This window comes from Oncorhynchus masou, chromosome 9 (genome assembly GCF_036934945.1).
Source record: "Oncorhynchus masou masou isolate Uvic2021 chromosome 9, UVic_Omas_1.1, whole genome shotgun sequence".
In the NCBI taxonomy this organism is placed as follows: Eukaryota; Metazoa; Chordata; class Actinopteri; order Salmoniformes; family Salmonidae; genus Oncorhynchus; species Oncorhynchus masou.
This window is the reverse complement of record NC_088220.1, coordinates 14,354,217-14,378,022: the sequence shown is the minus strand read 5'-3', so window position 1 is coordinate 14,378,022 and position 23,806 is coordinate 14,354,217. Positions and strand designations below refer to the sequence as shown.

The following is a 23,806-nucleotide window of genomic DNA, read 5'->3' as shown; positions in this document are numbered from 1 at the left end:
GGATGGAGGAAGTCTCCTCCCTCTGACAGAACATCCCAGTAAAACCACTAGACTATGTATGGCCAATCATTCCTCACATTCTGCCCATTAAAGATGAAAAACAAGGTCAACTTTGCATTAGTATTGTTGAACAGATGCCGGAAGTTAGCACGTAGGTTAGCATGACATACCGTACAGTCATTAATATGACCACTGAATAACCAGTGTGCTATAGTAGGTTACACTGTACTGTACAGTCATTAATATGACCACTGAATAACCAGTGTGCTATAGTAGGTTGCACTGTACTGTACAGTCATTAATATGACCACTGAATAACCAGTGTGCTATAGTAGGTTACACTGTACTGTACAGTCATTAATATGACCACTGAATAACCAGTGTGCTATAGTAGGTTACACTGTACTGTATAGTCATTAATATGACCACTGAATAACCAGTGTGCTATAGTAGGTTACACTGTACTGTACAGTCATTAATATGACCACTGAATAACCAGTGTGCTATAGTAGGTTACACTGTACTGTACAGTCATTAATATGACCACTGAATAACCACAGGTTACACTGTTCTGGCTATAGATTAGAAGGCGTGGTCAATAGGATGCGCTGACTGAATTGACCGTGTTATTTGAAAGAAATCGGAAGGGAAATAATAAATCAAATGGATACAATAAGGGAAAGGAACACCTTCAACTGAAATGTGTCTTCTGCGTTTAAACCAACCCCTCTGAATCAGAGAGGTGCAGGGGGCTGCCTTAATGGACCTCCACGTCTTCAGCCCCCGGGGAACAGCAGGTTAACTGCCTTAATGGACCTCCACGTCTTCAGCCCCGGGGAACAGCAGGTTAACTGCCTTAATGGACCTCCACGCCTTCAGCCCCCGGGAACAGCAGGTTAACTGCCTTAATGGACCTCCACGTCTTCAGCCCCCGGGGAACAGCAGGTTAACTGCCTTAATGGACCTCCACGTCTTCAGCCCCCGGGGAACAGCAGGTTAACTGCCTTAATGGACCTCCACGCCTTCGCCCCCGGGGAACAGCAGGTTAACTGCCTTAATGGGCATCCACGCCTTCGCCCCGGGAACAGCAGGTTAACTGCCTTAATGGGCATCCACGTCTTCGCCCCGGGAACAGCAGGTTAACTGCCTTAATGGGCATCCACGTCTTCGGCCCCCGGGAACAGCAGGTTAACTGCCTTAATGGGCATCCACGCCTTCGCCCCCGGGAACAGCAGGTTAACTGCCTTAATGGGCATCCACGCTCTTCGCCCCCGGGGAACAGCAGGTTAACTGCCTTAATGGGCATCCACGCTTCGCCCCTGGGGAACAGCAGGTTAACTGCCTTAATGGGCATCCACGCCTTCGCCCCGGGGAACAGCAGGTTAACTGCCTTAATGGGCATCCACGTCTTCGCCCCCGGGAACAGCAGGTTAACTGCCTTAATGGGCATCCACGCCTTCGCCCCCGGGGAACAGCAGGTTAACTGCCTTAATGGGCATCCACGTCTTCGCCCCGGGAACAGCAGGTTAACTGCCTTAATGGGCATCCACGCCTTCGCCCCTGGGGAACAGCAGGTTAACTGCCTTAATGGGCATCCACGCTTCGCCCCGGGGAACAGCAGGTTAACTGCCTTAATGGGCATCCACGTCTTCGCCCCGGGGAACAGCAGGTTAACTGCCTTAATGGGCATCCACGCCTTCGCCCCCGGGGAACAGCAGGTTAACTGCCTTAATGGGCATCCACGCTCTTCGCCCCCCGGGGAACAGCAGGTTAACTGCCTTAATGGGCATCCACGCCTTCGCCCCCCCGGGAACAGCAGGTTAACTGCCTTAATGGGCATCCACGCCTTCGCCCCGGGGAACAGCAGGTTAACTGCCTTAATGGGCATCCACGCTCTTCGCCCCCGGGGAACAGCAGGTTAACTGCCTTAATGGGCATCCACGTCTTCGGCCCCGGGGAACAGCAGGTTAACTGCCTTAATGGGCATCCACGTCTTCGGCCCCCGGGGAACAGCAGGTTAACTGCCTTAATGGGCATCCACGTCTTCGGCCCCCGGGGAACAGCAGGTTAACTGCCTTAATGGGCATCCACGTCTTCGGCCCCCGGGGAACAGCAGGTTAACTGCCTTAATGGGCATCCACGTCTTCGGCCCCCTTGCTCAGGTGCAGAACAACATATTTTTGTTTTGTCAGCTCTGGGATTTGATCCAGCAACCTTTCAGTTACTGTCCCAACGCTCTAACCACTAGACTACCTGGCACTGTAGTAAGTACAGCAGGGCTGCCCTGGTTATAAAGGCACATCCTTGCTCATCTCTGCTGCCTGAATCAAAGCACCCTGCCTCTTTATCAGACAAATAGGATTTACTGTAGTCAGTAGCATCACAGAGGGCGAACATACACACACACACACACACACACAGTTACATAACAAGCTTCTGATGGTGCATATGTTCTCTGCTCCTCTTCCCCAAGAGGCTCACTCACACACGCACACACTCTACATCTGTAATCGTCTCTTTTAGCTTACAACTCGTTTTTACCATTTCAAAAGGCATGAGGTGTCTCTGACAGGAAGAACATGCGTTATGTGGGATTTGAAGGCTTAACAACTGTAGGAAAGTGTTGTGGTTATGTTTAGTGTTGTTCTATGATGAGCTAGTAGTAGAGCGTATTTGAACCGTATGGTTGTTGTGCACTATGCCATGGTTTAACCTACACTTATTACTACCAGATCACAGTTTAGCTGGCTTAGTAAAAACGTGTTGATTTTTACATTTAGCTGGCCTAGTAAAAACATGTTGATTTTTACATTTAGCTGGCCTAGTAAAAACGTGTTGATTTTTACATTTAGCTGGCCTAGTAAAAACGTGTTGATTTTTACATTTAGCTGACCTAGTAAAAACGTGTTGATTTTTACATTTAGCTGGCTTAGTAAAAACGTGTTGATTTTTACATTAAGCTGGCTTAGTAAAAACGTGTTGATTTTTACATTTAGTTGGCTTAGTAAAAACGTGTTGTTTTTTACATTAAGCTGGCTTAGTAAAAACGTGTTGATTTTTACATTTAGTTGGCTTAGTAAAAACGTGTTGATTTTTACATTTAGTTGGCTTAGTAAAAACGTGTTGATTTTTACATTTAGCTGGCTTAGTAAAAACGTGTTGATTTTTACATTTAGCTGGCTTAGTAAAAACGTGTTGATTTTTACATTTAGCTGGCTTAGTAAAAACGTGTTGATTTTTACATTTAGCTGGCCTAGTAAAAACGTGTTGATTTTTACATTTAGCTGGCTTAGTAAAAATGTGTTGATTTTTACATTTAGCTGGCCTAGTGAAAACGTGTTGATTTTTACATTTAGCTGGCTTAGTAAAAACGTGTTGATTTGTACATTTAGCCGGCTTCGTAAAAACGCGTTGATTTTTACATTTAGCTGGCTTAGTAAAAACGTGTTGATTTTTACATTTAGCTGGCCTAGTGTTGATTTTTACACTTGATGTGTCTTGAAAAATTTGAAAGGTTTTCGGTCGGTCACTGACTGCACAAAACTGCCTCGGGACACACACACACACACACACACACACACACACACACACACACACATACACAAACACACACACACACACACACACACACACACACACACACACACACACACACACACACACACACACACACACACACACACACAGCTGATGACAGAGAAGTGGCACATGTCAAGTCATGCCCTGAGAGACGAGATATAAAGCCAGACAGGGAAAAAGACAGGAGGAGTTTGACTAGAATTCACATCAACAGACTAGTAACTAGGGTAAAGGCTATGGGGGAATACTGAGGAAGACAGAGGGAATGGGACCACCTAATAAAGAATCATGATACTAGTTATTTTGCCTTATTAACCACTAGAGTGCAGGAGTTAAGTGATCAGAGGAAGACATACAGAGAGCTGAAAACTGTAAACAATCCAATAAAGTGCGGACTTGGTCTTGGATATGATGGTTCGTGTTGCCATAGAGATAAGATATTACAGTTAGAAGGTGAATAGGAGGTTATCATGGTGATGATGGTTCGTGTTTCCATAGAGATAAGATATTACAGTTAGAAGGTGAATAGGAGGTTATCATGGTGATGATGGTTTGTGTTGCCATAGAGATAAGATATTACAGTTAGAAGGTGAATAGGAGGTTATCATGGTGATGATGGTTCGTGTTTCCATAGAGATAAGATATTACAGTTAGAAGGTGAATATGAGGTTATCATGGTGATGATGGTTCGTGTTTCCATCGAGATAAGATATTACAGTTAGAAGGTGAATAGGAGGTTATCATGGTGATGATGGTTTGTGTTGCCATAGAGATAAGATATTACAGTTAGAAGGTGAATAGTTATCATGGTGATGATGGTTCATGATGCCAAAGATATTTTACAGGGTTCTGAATCAGTTTGTTTATGTCCATTCTCTGATTCTCAACCTCTTTCTTCCTCTCTTCTTTGCTCTCTTCCTCTACCTCAAGAGTTCTCCACGTGGCCACCCTGTCCTGTAACCAATGGCAACATCGGTCCAGACCCTTCCTCTGAGCCGTGACCCCTACTCGACCCCTACCCGGCCCACAGCCCTACTGGCCCGGTGCAGTATGGGTAGTGTAGGCAGCCTAGTGGAGCGCCCGGACGGGTCCCCAGCTAAAGGCAGCCGGGCCGTGCCCCAGGTGGGACCCAGACAGACCAACAGGTTATTAAAGAAAGGCTTCAACCAGAGAGAGCTGCTCAACTACCTCAACATCACCAGGTTAGTGAGCTCTCTGATAGGCACAAAATGGCTGCCATGTTTCATCACCCAGATGGGTGCTACATTAGAGAGTATGTATTCTCTATGTATTCCATAAAGTACAGGCAAAGTGGTAACGAGTTGTCTGTTTCAAATAGAAGGCATTAATGATGCTGTTGGGTAATAACATCACCTGTTATTCCATAGCAGTGTTGTTAGTGCTGCTGCCAGGTGGGTGCCACACATAGTGAGCTGGTAGGAGGTGTGACTCCTACCATTCAGAAAGTATTCAGACCCCTTGACTTTTTCCATATTTTGTTACATTACAACCCTATTCTAAAATGTATTAAATTGTTTTTCCCTCCTCATCAATCTACACACAATACCCCAAAATATCAAAGCAAAAACTGTTTTGTAGAAATGTACAGCAAAAGTAAAGTACCAATCAAAATTTTGGACACTCCTACTAATTCAAGTTCTACATAGAATAATAGTGAAGACATCAACACTATGAAATAACACATATGTAATCATCAGTAGCGTGCCGTGGTTCTGGGGCCTGGGCCTTCAGTGAAGTCCTACACAGTCCCACCCGAATTAATCCACCTCTTATTACAATCATTATGATGCCATGGCTCTAGACACTATACATTTAGACAGAAACGCAGTATAACCAGGCGTTGCGTCACCTTGAAATTGACATTTTTATTCAGAGAATTGCAGGGGAAGAGTACAATACCTTTTCATTGTGCAGCTTCGTTGCCCTGCGCGCTTGTTTGTTGAGCTGTAGATCCACTCGGGTGTCCCCAAAAGTTTTCAAAAGCACCATTGTTTGTAAGTGCCCAGCAGTACTTTGGTGTCTCGTTGCTGCCTTGGTTAGACAACTCAGGTTTGCAAAGCCAGTGTGGCTCCAAACACCAAATCGATCACTTGCAAATAATAGGCATTCCCAGCAGTACAGTTTGCAGTGCTTCTCGAGCCTGTCTTTGTAGCGTCGGCTTTGTAGCGTCGGCATCTACCTCTCCTGACAATGTCTAACTTTTCTTGAAAAGTTTGTCTTGAGAATGGCGTTATAATTATATCCTCGACCAAATCGATATCTTCTCCTTCTGCCATTGTGGGTTGAAAAAACAGTTTAGTAGTACGCAAATTAATTCGTTGATCAATTTCAGTTTCCTAGTTCTGAGACCTGCCCATATAGGACCTGCCTCTCAATATTGGTAATCCAATCAAAAGACGTGCAGGCACTACGCCTGCTAGCTGGCTCCTGTGTAACACTGGAGCCAGACAGCAGGCGTACAATAGCCAACTCTAAAGCTGATTGGTTGACACTAAATTTTAATTTCCATTCACTTTAAGCTACAAGCGCCCGCACTGTTGATTCTGAAGGCCTGAGGGCAGATTTTAGACCCCTGGCAACACATGATGGCTGAATATGATTGGATAAAATATCTAACATAAAGACCAGCCCTCCAAATCTCAACCTGGGGCTGGAAGCAGTGCAACCAAGAGGAACGCTATGAAATGAAGAGTGTAACTCTTACTCTGGGGAATAATTTAATACATATTTGTGGGAAAATATATTTAAACAATATATATATTCTGATGATGTTTAGGCCAGCAGAGAAGGCCTTGCTGGCCCTGACAGCCCACCACTGGTAATCATGTAGTAACCAAAAAAGCATTAAACAAATCAAAATATATGTTATATTTTTAATTATTCAAAGTAGCCACCCTTTGCCTTGATGACAGCTTTGCACACTTTTGGCATTCTCTCAACCAGTTTCACCTGGAATGCTTTTCAAACAGTCTTGAAGGACTTCCCACACATGCTGAGCACTTGTTGGCTGCTTTTCCTTCACTCTCTGGTCCAACTTATTCCAAACTATCTCAATTGGGTTGAGGTCGGGTGATTGTGGAGGCCAGGTCATCTGATGCAGCACTCCATCACTCTCCTTCTTGGTCAAATAAATCTTACACAACCTGGAGGTGTGTTTTTGGTCATTGTCTTGTTGAAAAACAAATGATAGTCCCGCAAGCGCATACCAGATGGGATGGCGTATCGCTGCAGAATGCTGTGGTAGCCATGCTGGTTAAGTGTGCCTTGAATTCTAAATAAATCACTGACAGTGTCACCAGCAAAGCACCCCCACACCATAACTCCTCCTCCTCCGTGCTTCACGGTGGGAACAACACATACAGAGATCATCGTTCACCTGCGTCTCACCAAGACACGGCTGTTGGAACCAAAAATCTCCAATTTGGACTCATCAGACCAAAGGACAGATTTCCACTGGTCTAATGTCCATTGCTCGTGTTTCTTGGAGCAAGCAAGTCTCTTCTTATTATTGGTGTCCTTTAGTAGTATTTTTTTGCTGCAATTTGACCATGAAGGTCTGATTCACACAGTCTCCTCTGACCAGTTTATTTTGAGATGTGTCTGTTACTTGAACTCTGTGAAGCATTTATTTGGGCTGCAATTTCTGAGGTTGGTAACTCTAATGAACTTATCCTCTGCAGCAGATGTCCCTCTGGGTCTTCCTTTCCTGTGGCAGTCCTCATGAGAGCCAGTTTCATTGTAGCGCATAATGATTTTTGCTGCTGCACTTGAAGAAACTTTCAAAGTTCTTGAAATCTTTCGGACTGACTGACCTTCATGTCTTAAAGTAATGATGGACTGTCGTTTCTCTTTGCTTATTTAGGATATTCTTGCCACAATATGGACTTTGTCTTTTACCAAATAGGGCTAGCTTCTGTATACCTTGTCACAATAAAACTGATTGGCTCAAACGCATTAAGAAGGAAATAAATTCCACAAATTAACTTTTAACAAGGCACACCAGTTAATTGAAATGCATTCCAGGTGACTACATCATGATGCTGGTTGAAAGAATTCCAAGAATGTGCAAAGCTGTCATCAAGGCAAAGGGTGGCTACTTTGAAGAATCGCAAATATAAAACATATTTGTTTAACATTTTTTTGGTTACTTCATGATTCCATATGTGTTATTTCATAGTTTTGATGTCTTCACTATTATTCTACAATGTAGAAAATAGTACAAAAATAAGAAAAACCCTTGAATGAGCACAGTTGGTGTATCCAAATATTTGTATTAGTACTGTATAAAAAATAAAATATGACATTAACATAAGTATTCAGGCCCTTTACTCAGTACTTTGTTGAAGCACCTTTGGCAGCGATTACAGCATCAAGTCTTCTTAGGTATGACACTAAAAGATTGGTGCACCTGCATTTGGGGATTTTCTCCCATTCTTCTCTGCAGATCCCCCCAAGCTCTGTCAAGTTGGATGGGGACCGTTGCTCCATAGCTAATTTTAGTTCTCTCCAGAGAAGTTCAATCCGGCTCAAGTCCGGCCACTGGCTTGGCCACTCAAAGACATTTAGAGATTTGTCCCAAAGCCACTCCTGCGTTGTCCTGGTAGAGTGCTTAGAATCGTTGTCCTGTTGGAAAGTGAACCTTCACCCCAGTCTGAGGTCTTGAGTGCTCTGGAGCGGGTTTTCATCAAGGATCTCTCTGTACTTTGCTCCGTTCATCTATCCCTCGATCCTGACTAGTCTCCAAGGCCCTGCCGCAGAAAAACATCCCCACAGCATGATGCTTCCACCACCATGCTTCACCATAGGGATGGTGACAGTTTTCCTCAGGACGTGACGCTTGGCAATTAGGCCAAAATGTTCAATCTTGGTTTCATCAGACCAGAGAATATTGTTTCTTATGGTCTGAGAGTCTTTAGGTGCCTTTTGGAAAATTCCAACGGGCTGTCATGTGCCTTTTACTGAGGAGTGGCTTCAGTCTGGACACTCTACCATAAAGGCCTGATTGTTAAAGTGCTGCAGAGATGGTTGTCCTTCTGGAAGATTCTCCCATTTCCACAGAGGAAGTCTGGAGCTCTGTCAGAGTGGCCATCGGGTTCTTGGTCACTTCCCTGACCAAGGCCCTTTTCCCCCTGATTGCTGAATTTGACCGGGCGGCCAGCTCTAGGAAGAGTCTTGGTGGTTCCAAACTACTTCCATTTAAGAATGATGTAGGCCACTGTGTTCTTGGGGACCTTCAATGCTGAAGAAATGTTTTTGTACCCTTCCCCAGATCTGTGCCTTGACACAATCCTGTCTCGGAGCATTATTGACAATTCCTTCGATCACAAGGCTTGGTTTTTGCTCTGACATGCACTGTCAACTGTGGGAACTTACATAGATAGACGAGTGTGTGCCTTTCCAAATCATGTCCGATCAATTGAATTTACCACAGCTGGACTCCAATCAAGTTGTAGAATCATCTCAAGGATGATCAATGGAAACAGGATGCACCTGAGCTCAATTTTGAGTCTCATAGCAAAAGGTCTGAATAGTTAAGTAAATAACCTGTTTTCGCTTTGTCATTATGGTGTATTGTGTGTAGATTGATGAGGAACATTTTTTATTTAATCATACATTTACATTTACATTTAAGTCATTTAGCAGACGCTCTTATCCAGAGCGACTTACAAATTGGTGAATTCACCTTCTGACATCCAGTGGAACAGCCACTTTACAATAGTGCATCTAAATCATTTAAGGGGGGGGTGAGAAGGATTACTTTATCCTATCCTAGGTATTCCTTGAAGAGGTGGGGTTTCAGGTGTCTCCGGAAGGTGGTGATTGACTCCGCTGTCCTGGCGTCGTGAGGGAGTTTGTTCCACCATTTGGGGGCCAGAGCAGCGAACAGTTTTGACTGGGCTGAGCGGGAACTGTACTTCCTCAGTGGTAGGGAGGCGAGCAGGCCAGAGGTGGATGAACGCAGTGCCCTTGTTTGGATGTAGGGCCTGATCAGAGCCTGGAGGTACTGGGGTGCCGTTCCCCTCACAGCTCCGTAGGCAAGCACCATGGTCTTGTAGCGGATGCGAGCTTCAACTGGAAGCCAGTGGAGAGAGCGGAGGAGCGGGGTGACGTGAGAGAACTTGGGAAGGTTGAACACCAGACGGGCTGCGACGTTCTGGATGAGTTGTAGGGGTTTAATGGCACAGGCAGGGAGCCCAGCCAACAGCGAGTTGCAGTAATCCAGACGGGAGATGACAAGTGCCTGGATTAGGACCTGCGCCGCTTCCTGTGTGAGGCAGGGTCGTACTCTGCGGATGTTGTAGAGCATGAACCTACAGGAACGGGCCACCGCCTTGATGTTAGTTGAGAACGACAGGGTGTTGTCCAGGATCACGCCAAGGTTCTTAGCGCTCTGGGAGGAGGACACAATGGAGTTGTCAACCGTGATGGCGAGATCATGGAACGGGCAGTCCTTCCCCGGGAGGAGGAGCAGCTCCGTCTTGTCGAGGTTCAGCTTGAGGTGGTGATCCGTCATCCACACTGATATGTCTGCCAGACATGCAGAGATGCGATTCGCCACCTGGTCATCAGAAGGGGGAAAGGAGAAGATTAATTGTGTGTCGTCTGCATAGCAATGATAGGAGAGACCATGTGAGGTGATGACAGAGCCAAGTGACTTGGTGTATAGCGAGAATAGGAGAGGGCCTAGAACAGAGCCCTGGGGGACCCCAGTGGTGAGAGCGCGTGACGAGGAGACAGATTCTCGCCACGCCACCTGGTAGGAGCGACCTGTCAGGTAGGATGCAATCCAAGCGTGGGCTGCGCCGGAGATGCCCAACTCGGAGAGGGTGGAGAGGAGGATCTGATGGTTCACAGTATCGAAGGCAGCCGATAGGTCTAGAAGGATGAGAGCAGAGGAGAGAGAGTTAGCTTTAGCAGTGCGGAGCGCTTCCGTGATACAGAGAAGAGCAGTCTCAGTTGAATGACTAGTCTTGAAAGCTGACTGATTTGGATCAAGAAGGTCATTCTGAGAGAGATAGCGGGAGAGCTGGCCAAGGACGGCACGTTCAAGAGTTTTGGAGAGAAAAGAAAGAAGGGATACTGGTCTGTAGTTGTTGACATCGGAGGGATCGAGTGTAGGTTTTTTCAGAAGGGGTGCAACTCTCGCTCTCTTGAAGACGGAAGGGACGTAGCCAGCGGTCAGGGATGAGTTGATGAGCGAGGTGAGGTAAGGGAGAAGGTCTCCGGAAATGGTCTGGAGAAGAGAGGAGGGATAGGGTCAAGCGGGCAGGTTGTTGGGCGGCCGGCCGTCACAAGAAGCGAGATTTCATCTGGAGAGAGAGGGGAGAAAGAGGTCAGAGCACAGGGTAGGGCAGTGTGAGCAGAACCAGCGGTGTCGTTTGACTTAGCAAACGAGGATCGGATGTCGTCGACCTTCTTTTCAAAATGGTTGACGAAGTCATCTGCAGAGAGGGGAGGAGGGGGGGGAGGAGGATTCAGGAGGGAGGAGAAGGTGGCAAAGAGCTTCCTAGGGTTAGAGGCAGATGCTTGGAATTTAGAGTGGTAGAAAGTGGCTTTAGCAGCAGAGACAGAGGGGGAAAATGTAGAGAGGAGGGAGTGAAAGGATGCCAGGTCCGCAGGGAGGCGAGTTTTCCTCCATTTCCGCTCAATTTTAGAAGAAGGCTGTAATGTAACAAAATGTGAAAAAGTAAAATGGTCTGAATACTTTCCGAATGCACTGTATTTGCGAAGTAAGCTGTTACAATGTAAAGTTGTAAATCTAGATGAAATTAATTAATTTAAAGTTTTAATGTCACATGTACATGTACAGTGAAATGCCTTTCTTGCAAACTCAAATAACAAGCTGTTATCGTTCAGGGGAACAGATTATCAATTGACTTGAAGCCTGAAGGAAAACCTTGATAATGATCCCCACCAGGAAAGAGGCCAAAGTGGGTAGCGGCCCAGGCAGCAGTAGGAAGGACATCTTCTCCAGCATGCAGTCCATGAAGAGAGAGCATGGACATGAGGAGGAACACATCGAGCTCTACTACAAAGACCGAACTGAGGTGGACGTGTCAAAGCACTCCCTGCCAATTGGAGGGAAATATGAGAAGGTAAGAAGAACACCTGGTTATGGGACAACATATAGGGGTGATATCCCTGGGACAACATATAGGGGTGATATCCCTGGGACAACATATAGGGGTGATATCCCTGGGACAACATATAGGGGTGATATCCCTGGGACAACATATAGGGGTGATATCCCTGGGACAACATATATGGGTGATATCCCTGGGACAACATATAGGGGTGATATCCCTGGGACAACATATAGGGGTGATATCCCTGGGACAACATATAGGGGTGATATCAAAGGGACAACATATAGGGGTGATATCACTGGGACAACATATAGGGGTGATATCCCTGGGACAGCATATAGGGGTGATATCCCTGGGACAACATATAGGGGTGATATCCCTGGGAAAACATATAGGGGTGATATCTCTGGCACAACATATAGGGGATATCCCTGGGACAACATATAGGGGTGATATCCCTGGGACAACATATAGGGGTGATATCCCTGGGACAACATATAGGGGTGATATCCCTGGGACAACATATAGGGGTGATATCCCTGGGACAACATATAGGGGGATATCCCTGGGACAGCATATAGGGGGATATCCCTGGGACAACATATAGGGATGATATCCCTGGGACAACATATAGGGATGATATCCCTGGGACAACATATAGGGGGATATCCCTGGGACAGCATATAGGGGTGATATCCCTGGGAAAACATATAGGAGGATATCCCTGGGACAACATATAGGGATGATATCCCTGGGACAACATATAGGGATGATATCCCTGGCACAACATATAGGGGTGATATCCCTGGGACAACATATAGGGGTGATATCCCTGGGACAACATATAGGGGTGATATCCCTGGGACAACATATAGGGGTGATATCCCTGGGACAACATATAGGGGGGATATCCCTGGGACAACATATAGGGGTGATATCCGTGGGACAACATATAGGGGTGATATCCCTGGGACAACATATAGGGGGGATATCCCTGGGACAACATATAGGGGGGATATCCCTGGGACAACATATAGGGGTGATATCCCTGGGACAACATATAGGGGGGATATCCCTGGGACAACATATAGGGATGATATCCCTGTGACAACATATAGGGATGATATCCCTGGCACAACATATAGGGGTGATATCCCTGGGACAACATATAGGGGTGATATCCCTGGGACAACATATAGGGGTGATATCAAAGGGACAACATATAGGGGTGATATCACTGGGACAACATATAGGGGTGATATCCCTGGGACAGCATATAGGGGTGATATCCCTGGGACAACATATAGGGGTGATATCCCTGGGAAAACATATAGGGGTGATATCTCTGGCACAACATATAGGGGGGATATCCCTGGGACAACATATAGGGGTGATATCCCTGGGACAACATATAGGGGTGATATCCCTGGGACAACATATAGGGGTGATATCCCTGGGACAACATATAGGGGTGATATCCCTGGGACAACATATAGGGGGGATATCCCTGGGACAGCATATAGGGGGGATATCCCTGGGACAACATATAGGGATGATATCCCTGGGACAACATATAGGGATGATATCCCTGGGACAACATATAGGGGGGATATCCCTGGGACAGCATATAGGGGTGATATCCCTGGGAAAACATATAGGAGGATATCCCTGGGACAACATATAGGGATGATATCCCTGGGACAACATATAGGGATGATATCCCTGGCACAACATATAGGGGTGATATCCCTGGGACAACATATAGGGGTGATATCCCTGGGACAACATATAGGGGTGATATCCCTGGGACAACATATAGGGGTGATATCCCTGGGACAACATATAGGGGGGATATCCCTGGGACAACATATAGGGGTGATATCCGTGGGACAACATATAGGGGTGATATCCCTGGGACAACATATAGGGGGGATATCCCTGGGACAACATATAGGGGGATATCCCTGGGACAACATATAGGGGTGATATCCCTGGGACAACATATAGGGGGGATATCCCTGGGACAACATATAGGGATGATATCCCTGTGACAACATATAGGGATGATATCCCTGGCACAACATATAGGGGTGATATCCCTGGGACAACATATAGGGGTGATATCCCTGGGACAACATATAGGGGTGATATCAAAGGGACAACATATAGGGGTGATATCACTGGGACAACATATAGGGGTGATATCCCTGGGACAGCATATAGGGGTGATATCCCTGGGACAACATATAGGGGTGATATCCCTGGGAAAACATATAGGGGTGATATCTCTGGCACAACATATAGGGGGGATATCCCTGGGACAACATATAGGGGTGATATCCCTGGGACAACATATAGGGGTGATATCCCTGGGACAACATATAGGGGTGATATCCCTGGGACAACATATAGGGGTGATATCCCTGGGACAACATATAGGGGGGATATCCCTGGGACAGCATATAGGGGGGATATCCCTGGGACAACATATAGGGATGATATCCCTGGGACAACATATAGGGATGATATCCCTGGGACAACATATAGGGGGGATATCCCTGGGACAGCATATAGGGGTGATATCCCTGGGAAAACATATAGGAGGATATCCCTGGGACAACATATAGGGATGATATCCCTGGGACAACATATAGGGATGATATCCCTGGCACAACATATAGGGGTGATATCCCTGGGACAACATATAGGGGTGATATCCCTGGGACAACATATAGGGGTGATATCCCTGGGACAACATATAGGGGTGATATCCCTGGGACAACATATAGGGGGGATATCCCTGGGACAACATATAGGGGTGATATCCGTGGGACAACATATAGGGGTGATATCCCTGGGACAACATATAGGGGGGATATCCCTGGGACAACATATAGGGGGGATATCCCTGGGACAACATATAGGGGTTATATCCCTGGGACAACATATAGGGGGGATATCCCTGGGACAACATATAGGGATGATATCCCTGTGACAACATATAGGGATGATATCCCTGGCACAACATATAGGGGTGATATCCCTGGGACAACATATAGGGATGATATCCCTGGCACAACATATAGGGGTGATATCCCTGGGAAAACATATAGGGGTGATATCCCTGGGACAACATATAGGGGTGATATCCCTGGGACAACATATAGGGAAGATATCCCTGGGACAACATATAGGGAAGATATCCCTGGGACAACATATAGGGGTGATATCCCTGGGACAACATATAGGGAAGATATCCCTGGGACAACATATAGGGAAGATATCCCTGGGAAAACATATAGGGGTGATATCCCTGGGACAACATATAGGGGTGATATCCCTGGGACAACATATAGGGAAGATATCCCTGGGACAACATATAGGGAAGATATCCCTGGGAAAACATATAGGGGTGATATCCCTGGGAAAACATATAGGGGTGATATCCCTGGGACAACATATAGGGTTGATATCCCTGGGAAAACATATAGGGGTGATATCCCTGGGACAACATATATTGAAGGGGTGATATCAATGGGACAACATGTAGGGATGATATCCCTGGGACAACATATAGGGGTGATATCCCTGGGACAACATATAGGGGTGATATCCCTGGGACAACATATAGGGGTGATATCCCTGGGACAACATATAGGGGTGATATCCCTGGGACAACATATAGGGTTGATATCAATGGGACAACATATAGGGGTGATATCCCTGGGAAAACATATAGGGGTGATATCCCTGGGACAACATATAGGGGTGATATCCCTGGGACAACATATATGGGTGATATCCCTGGGACAACATATAGGGGTGATATCCCTGGGAAAACATATAGGGGTGATATCCCTGGGACAACATATAGGGGTGATATCCCTGGGACAACATATAGGGGTGATATCCCTGGGACAACATATATGTGTGATATCCCTGGGACAACTTATAGGGGTGATATCCCTGGGAAAACATATAGGGGTGAAAGTACAAAAGGGAAAATAAATAAACATAAATATGGGTTGTATTTACAATGGTGTTCTTCTTCTGTTGCCCTTTTCTTGTGGCAACAGGTCACAAATCTTGCTGCTGTGATGGCACACTGTGGTATTTCACCCAATAGAATTAGGAGTTTATCAAAATCGGGTTTGTTTTTGAATTCTTTGTGGGTCTGTGTAATCTGAGTGAAATATGTTTCTCTAATATGGTCGTACATTTGGCAGGAGGTTAGGAAGTGCAGCTCAGTTTCCACCTCATTTTGTGGGCTGTTAATGATAATGCAGAGGATTTTACTCATGTCCCACGGTAGTTAATGGGGTCAAATTTGTCTACACTTTTGTGGATTGGGGTGATCAGTCCTTGGTTCCAAATATTGGGGAAGATGCCAGAGCTAAGGATGATGTTAAAGAGTTTTAGTATAGCCAGTTGGAATTTTTGGTTTGTATATTTGATCATTTCATTGAGGACACCATTAACACCACAGGCCTTTTTGGGTTGGAGGGTTTGTATTTTGTCCTGTAGTTCATTCAAGGTAATTGGAGAATCCAGTGGGTTCTGGTAGTCTTTAATAGTTTATTCTAAGATTTGTATTTGATCATGTTAATGTTTTTGTTGTTTGTTATAGAGCCAAAAGGATTGGAGAAGTGGTTTACCCAATACATCTCCATTTTAGATAGATACCTCTTTATGTTGTTGTTTGTTATAGAGCCAAAAGGATTGGAGAAGTGGTTTACCCAATACATCTCCATTTTAGATAGATACCTCTTTATGTTGCTGTTTGTTTAGTGTTTTCCAGAAGAGGTTAGAATCTATGGATTCTTCAGTTACATTGAGCTGATTTCTGACGTGCTGTTCCTTCTTTTTCCGTAGTTTATTTCTGTATTGTTTTAGTGATTCACCATAGTGAAGGCGTAGGCTCAGGTTTTCTGGGTCTCTGTTTGTGGTTGGACAGGTTTCTCAATTTCTCTCTTAGGTTTTTGCATTCTTCATCAAACCATTTGTCATTGTTGTTCATTTTATTCAGTTTTCTGTTAGGGAAGCTGAGAGGTCAAATATACTGTTTAGGTTTTCTGCTGCCAAGTTTACACCTTCACTATTACAGTGGAATATTTTGTCCATGAAGTTGTCTAAAAGGGATTGAATTAGTTGTTGCCTAATTGTTTTTTGGTAGGTTTCCACAGTACATTCCTTCCATCTATAGCATTTCTTAATTTTATTCCTTTGGCTTTGATGCCTTATGATTGAGTTTTGCTCTGTAAAAAGTAGACTGTGATTTTGCTGTGATCTGATAGGGGAGTCAGTGGGTTGACTGTGAACACTCTGAGAGACTCTGGATTGAAGTCAGTGATCAAGTAGTCTAGAGTTGTGGCCAAAAGTTTTGAGAATGACACAAATATTAATTTTCACAAAGTCTGCTGCCTCAGTTTGTATGATGGCAATTTGCATATACTCCAGAATGTTATGAAGAGTGATCAGATGAATTTAAATTAATTGCAAAGTCCCTCTTTGCCATGCAAATGAACTGAATCCCCTCAAAACATTTCCACTGCATTTCAGCCATGCCACAAAAGGTCCAGCTAACATCATGTAAGTGATTCTCTCGTTAACACAGGTGTGAGTGTTGACGAGGACAAGGCTGGAGATCACTCTGTCATGCTGATTGGGTTCGAATAACAGACTGGTGTCATGTCTTGTTATGTCTGTTCCTGTCCTTTCTCTTCACTCTGTCTCTCTCTGCTGGTCTTTTTAGGTTACCTTCTCTGTCTCTCATTCTTCAGCTGTTCTACATCTCCCCTAACTAGCTCATTCACTCCTTCCCACCTGTTCTCTCTTCCCCCTCTGATTAGGTCTCTATTTCTCTCTCTGTTCCTGCAACTTTCAGTGTCTGATTCTTGTTTGTGTTTTTGATGCCAGAAGCAAGCTGTCGTCCCGTTTGCTTCCACCTTGTCCTATCCTGTCGGAGTCTGCCTGGCAGGTGCATCCTGCATTATACTAACGTTCTTTTTGTTCCATTGACTACGTTGGAAGAGGATTTATGCCATTCCTGTTTTTCATTAAAGAACTCTGTTTTCTGTTAAAACCGCTTTTGGGTCTTCACTCAAGTACATAACAGAAGAATCAGACCAAGAATGGACCCAGCGGCTCCGGACCCTTTTCACTCCGCCGTCGAGATCCAGGGAGCGATGCTAGGCAGACACGAGGAGGAATTGTCTGCTGCTCGACATGCCGTTGAGACCCTGGCCGTCCAAGTCTCCGACCTCACAAGACAGGTTCACCAACTCCACCTCGATCCACCGCCCACTTCCAGGGTTTCCGAGTCTCCGGAGCCCAGGATCAACAACCCGCCGTGTTACTCTGGGGAGCCCACTGAGTGCCGCTCATTCCTCACTCAGTGTGATGTGGTGTTCTCTCTCCAGCCCAACACTTACTCCAGGAGCGCAGCCCGCATCGCCTACGTCATTTCTCTCCTTACCGGACGGGCGCGTGAGTGGGGCACGGCAATCTGGGAGGCGAGGGCTGAGTGTATTAACCAGTATCAGGACTTTAAGGAGGAGATGATACGGGTTTTTGACCGTTCTGTTTTTGGCGAGGAGGCTTCCAGGGCCCTGTCTTCCCTATGTCAGGGGAATCGATCCATAACGGATTATTCTATTGAGTTTCGCACTCGCTGCCTCTAGTGACTGGAACGAGCCGGCTTTGCTCGCTCGTTTTCTGGAGGGTCTCCTCGTCGAGGTTAAGGATGAGATCCTCTCCCGGGAGGTTCCTTCCAGTCTGGACTCCTTAATAGCTCTCGCTATTCGCATAGAGCGACGGTTTGATCTTCGTCGCCGAGCTCGTGGAAAGGAGCTCGCGTTCTCCGTTGCTCCCCTCTCCGCATCACTGCCACCCTCCTCCGCCGGCTCGGATGCTGAGCCTATGCAGCTGGGGGGTATCCGCATATCGGCCAAGGAGAAGGAACGGAGAATCACCAATCGCCTCTGTCTCTACTGCGGCTCCGCTGGTCATTTTGTCACCTCATGTCCAGTAAAAGCCAGAGCTCATCAGTAAGAGGAGGGCTACTGGTGAGCGCAACTACTCAGGCCTCTCCTTCTGGATCACGCACTACCTTTCCGGTCCATCTCCGCTGGCCCGGTTCATCTGCTTCCTGCAGTGCCTTGATAGACTCTGGGGCGGAGGGCTGTTTTATGGACGAGACCTGGGCTCGGGAACATGACATTCCTCTCAGACAGTTAGGGGAGCCCACGGCCTTGTTCGCTTTAGATGGTAGTTCTCTCCCCAAGATTCAGCGTGAGACGCTGCCTTTAACCCTCACTGTCTCTGGTAATCATAGCGAAACCATTTCTTTTTTAATTTTTCGTTCACCTTTTACACCTGTTGTTTTGGGTCATCCCTGGTTAGTGCGCCATAACCCTTCTATTAATTGGTCTAGTAATACTATCCTATCCTGGAATGTTTCTTGTCATGTGACCTGTTTAATGTCTGCTATCCCTCCTGTTTCCTCTGTCTCTTCTTCACAGGAGGAGCCTGGCGATTTGACAGGGGTGCCGGAGGAGTATCACGATCTGCGCACGGTGTTCAGTCGTTCCAAGGCCACTTCTCTCCCTCCACACCGGTCATATGACTGTAGTATTGATCTCCTTCCGGGAACTACTCCCCCCCGGGGTAGATTATACTCTCTGTCGGCTCCCGAACGTAAGGCTCTCGAGGATTATTTGTCGGTTTCGCTCGACGCCGGTACCATAGTCTCCTCCTCCTCTCCCCGCCGGAGCGGGGTTTTTTTTTTTGTTCAGAAGAAGGACGGGTCCCTGCGCCCATGCGTGGATTATCGAGGGCTGAATGACATAACAGTTAAGAATCGTTATCCGCTTCCTCTTATGTCTTCAGCCTTCGAGATCCTGCAGGGAGCCAGGTTTTTCACCAAATTGGACCTTCGTAACGCCTACCATCTCGTGCGCATCAGGGAGGGGGACGAGTGGAAGACGGCGTTTAACACTCCGTTAGGGCACTTTGAATACCGGGTTCTTCCTTTCGGCCTCGTTAACGCTCCAGCTGTCTTTCAGGCACTAGTTAACGACGTCCTGAGAGACATGCTGAACATTTTTGTTTTCGTTTACATGGACGATATCCTGATTTTTTCACCGTCTCTCTCGATTCATGTTCAGCACGTGCGACGCGTCCTCCAGCGCCTTTTGGAGAACTGTCTTTATGTGAAGGCTGAGAAGTGCATTTTTCATGCCGCCTCTGTCCCTTTTCTCGGTTCCGTTATTTCCGCTGAGGGCATTAAGATGGATCCCGCTAAGGTCCAGGCTGTCATTGATTGGCCCGTTCCTAAGTCACGCGTCGAGCTGCAGCGCTTTCTGGGCTTCGCTAATTTCTATCGTCGTTTCATCCGTAATTTCGGTCAGGTGGCAGCTCCCCTCACAGCCCTTACTTCTGTTAAGACGTGCTTTAAGTGGTCCGTTTCCGCCCAGGGAGCTTTTGATCTTCTTAAGAATCGTTTTACATCCGCTCCTATTCTTGTTACACCTGACATCTCTAGACAGTTTGTTGTTGAGGTTGACGCGTCAGAGGTGGGCGTGGGAGCCATTCTTTCTCAGCGCTCTCTGACGGCAAGGTCCATCCTTGCGCGTTTTCTCTCATCGCTTATCGCCGTCAGAACGTAACTATGATGTTGGTAATCGCGAACTGCTCGCCATCCGCTTAGCCCTAGGCGAATGGCGACAGTGGTTGGAGGGGGCGACCGTTCCTTTTGTCGTTTGGACTGACCATAGGAACCTTGAGTACATCCGTTCAGCCAAACGACTTAATGCGCGTCAGGCTCGTTGGGCTCTGTTTTTCGCTCGTTTCGAGTTTGTTATTTCTTATCGTCCGGGCTCAAAAACACCAAGCCTGATGCTTTATCTCGTCTCTTCAGTTCTTCTGAGGTCTCCACCGACCCCGAGGGGATTCTCCCTGACGGGCGTGTTGTCGGGTTGACTGTCTGGGGAATTGAGAGGCAGGTAAAGCAAGCACTCGCTCACACTCCGTCGCCGCGAGCTTGTCCTAGGAACCTTCTGTTCGTTCCCGTTCCTACTCGTCCGGCCGTTCTTCAGTGGGCCCACTCTGCCAAGTTAGCCGGCCACCCCGGCGTTCGGGGTACGCTCGCTTCCATTCGCCAGCGTTTCTGGTGGCCCACTCGGGAACGTGACGCGCGTCGATTTGTCGCCGCTTGTTCGGTCTGCGCGCAGACTAAATCTGGGAACTCTCCTCCTGCCGGCCGTCTCAGACCGCTTCCCATTCCCTCTCGACCGTGGTCTCACATCGCTTTAGATTTTATCACCGGACTGCCTTCATCAGCGGGGAAGACAGTTATTCTTACGGTTGTCGATAGATTCTCTAAGGCGGCTCATTTCATTCCTCTCGCTAAGCTCCCTTCTGCTAAGGAGACGGCTCAGATCATTATCGAGAATGTTTTCCGAATTCATGGCCTTCCGTCTGACGTCGTTTCCGACAGAGGCCCGCAGTTCACGTCTCAATTTTGGAGGGAGTTTTGCCGTTTGATTGGGGCTTCCGTCAGTCTCTCGTCCGGCTTTCATCCCCAGTCTAACGGTCAAGCCGAACGGGCCAATCAGACTGTTGGTCGCATTTTACGCAGTCTTTCTTTTCGTAACCCTGCGTCTTGGTCAGAACAGCTCCCCTGGGCAGAGTACGCCCACAACTCGCTTCCCTTGTCTGCTACCGGTCTATCTCCTTTTCAGAGTAGCCTCGGGTACCAGCCTCCGCTGTTCTCATCTCAGCTCGCCGAGGCCAGCGTCCCCTCCGCTCAGGCTTTTGTCCAGCGTTGCGAGCGCACCTGGAAGGGGGTCAGGTCGGCACTTTGCCGTAATAGGGCGCAGACTGTGAGGGCCGCTAATAGCGTAGGACCAAGAGTCCTAGATATTGTTGCGGTCAGAGAGTATGGCTCTCCACTCAGAACCTTCCCCTTAAGACAGCTTCTCGCAAGTTGGCCCCGCGGTTCATTGGTCCGTTCCGTATTTCTCAGGTCATTAATCCTGTCGCAGTGCGACTTCTTCTCCCGCGCTATCTTCGTCGCGTTCACCCAGTCTTCCATGTCTCCTGTGTTAAGCCCGTTCTTCGCGCCCCGCTCGTCCCTCCCCCCATCCTTGTCGAGGGCGCACCCATCTACAGGGTTCGTAAGATTTTGGATATGCGCCCTCGGGGCCGTGGTCATCAGTACCTAGTGGATTGGGAGGGGTACGGTCCTGAGGAGAGGAGTTGGGTTCCCTCTCGGGACGTGCTGGACCGTTCGCTGATCGATGATTTCCTCCGTTGCCGCCAGGTTTCCTCCTCGAGTGCGCCAGGAGGCGCTCGGTGAGTGGGGGGGGTACTGTCATGTCTTGTTATGTCTGTTCCTGTCCTTTCTCTTCACTCTGTCTCTCTCTGCTGGTCTTTTTAGGTTACCTTCTCTGTCTCTCATTCTTTAGCTGTTCTACATCTTCCCTAACTAGCTCATTCACTCCTTCCCACCTGTTCTCTCTTCCCCCTCTGATTAGGTCTCTATTTCTCTCTCTGTTCCTGCAACTTTCAGTGTCTGATTCTTGTTTGTGTTTTTGATGCCAGAAGCAAGCTGTCGTCCCGTTTGCTTCCACCTTGTCCTATCCTGTCGGAGTCTGCCTGGCAGGTGCATCCTGCATTATACTAACGTTCTTTTTGTTCCATTGACTACGTTGGAAGAGGATTTATGCCATTCCTGTTTTTCATTAAAGAACTCTGTTTTCTGTTAAAACTGCTTTTGGGTCTTCACTCAAGTACATAACAGACTGGAAGCTTCAAAAGGAGTGTGGTGCTTAGAATCCTTGTTCTTCCTCTGTCAACCATGGTTACCTACAAGGAAAAATGTGCCATCATCATTGCTTTGCACAAAAAGGGCTTCACAGGCAAGGATATTGCTGCCAGTAAGATTGCACCTAAATCAACCATTTATCGGATCATCAAGAACTTCAAGGAGAGGGATTCAATTGTTGTGAAGAAGGCTTCAGGGCGCCCAAGAAAGTCCAGCAAGCACCAGGACCATCTCCTAAAGTTGATTCAGCTTCGGGATCGGGGCACCACCAGTACAGGGCTTGCTCAGGAATGGCAGCAGGCAGGTGTGAGTGCATCTGCACGCACAGTGAGACAAAGACTTTTGGAGGAAGGCCTGGTGTCAAGAAGGGAAGCAAAGAAGCCACTTCTCTCCAGGAAAAACATCAGGGACAGACTGATATTCTGCAGAAGGTACAGGGATTGGACTGCTGAGGACTGGGGCAAAGTCATTTTCTCTGATGAATCCCTTTTCTGATTGTTTGGGGCATCCGGAAAAAAAGCTTGTCCGGAGAAGACAAGGTGAGCGCTACCATCAGTCCTGTGTCATGCCAGCAGTAAAGCATCCTGAGACCATTCATGTGTGGGGTTGCTTCTCAGCTAAGGGAGTGGGCTCTCTCACAATTTTGCCTAAGAACACAGCCATGAATAAAGAATGGTACCAACACATCCTCCGAGAGCAACTTCTCCAACCATCCAGGAACAGTTTGGTGATGAACAATGCCTTTTCCAGCATGATGGAGCACCTTGCCATAAGGCAAAAGTGATAACTAAGTGGCTTGGGGAACAAAACATCGATATTTTGGTTCCATGGCCAGGAAACTCCCCAGACCTTAATCCCATTGAGAACTTGTGGTCAATCCTCAAGAGGCGGGTGGACAAACAAAACCCACAAATTCTGACAAACTCCAAGCATTGATTATGCAAGAATGGGCTGCCATCAGTCAGCATGTGGCCCAGAAGTTAATTGACAGCATGCCAGGGCAGATTGCAGAGGTCTTGAAAAAGAAGGGTCAACACTGCAAATATTGACTCTTTGCATCAACTTCATGTAATTGTCAATAAAAGCCTTTAACACTTATGAAATGCTTGTAATTATACTTCAGTATTCCATAGTAACATCTGACAAAAATATATAAAGTTACTGAAGCAACAAACTTTGTGGAAATTAATATTTGTGTCATTCTCAACTTTTGGCCACGACTGTACAGTACTGCTGCCAAGAGATGAGCTATAGGTGTACCTACCATAGGAGTCACCTCGAAGCCTACCATTGA

At 46.9% G+C, this 23,806-nt stretch overlaps 1 protein-coding gene across 4 annotated transcripts in view; it reads left to right on the top strand.

Annotated features, from left to right (window-relative positions):
• Positions 1-23,806, top strand: part of LOC135545551 (NEDD4-binding protein 3-A-like) — a 95,380-nt gene that overhangs the window by 47,696 nt on the left and 23,878 nt on the right. For all 4 annotated transcript variants that reach the window (XM_064973224.1, XM_064973220.1, XM_064973223.1 and 1 more), the window contains 2 exons: positions 4,510-4,781; positions 11,519-11,696. In XM_064973224.1, coding sequence (XP_064829296.1) covers positions 4,543-4,781; positions 11,519-11,696 — 417 coding nt within the window. In that variant the 5' untranslated portion in view covers positions 4,510-4,542. The remainder of the gene's footprint in view (positions 1-4,509; positions 4,782-11,518; positions 11,697-23,806) is intronic.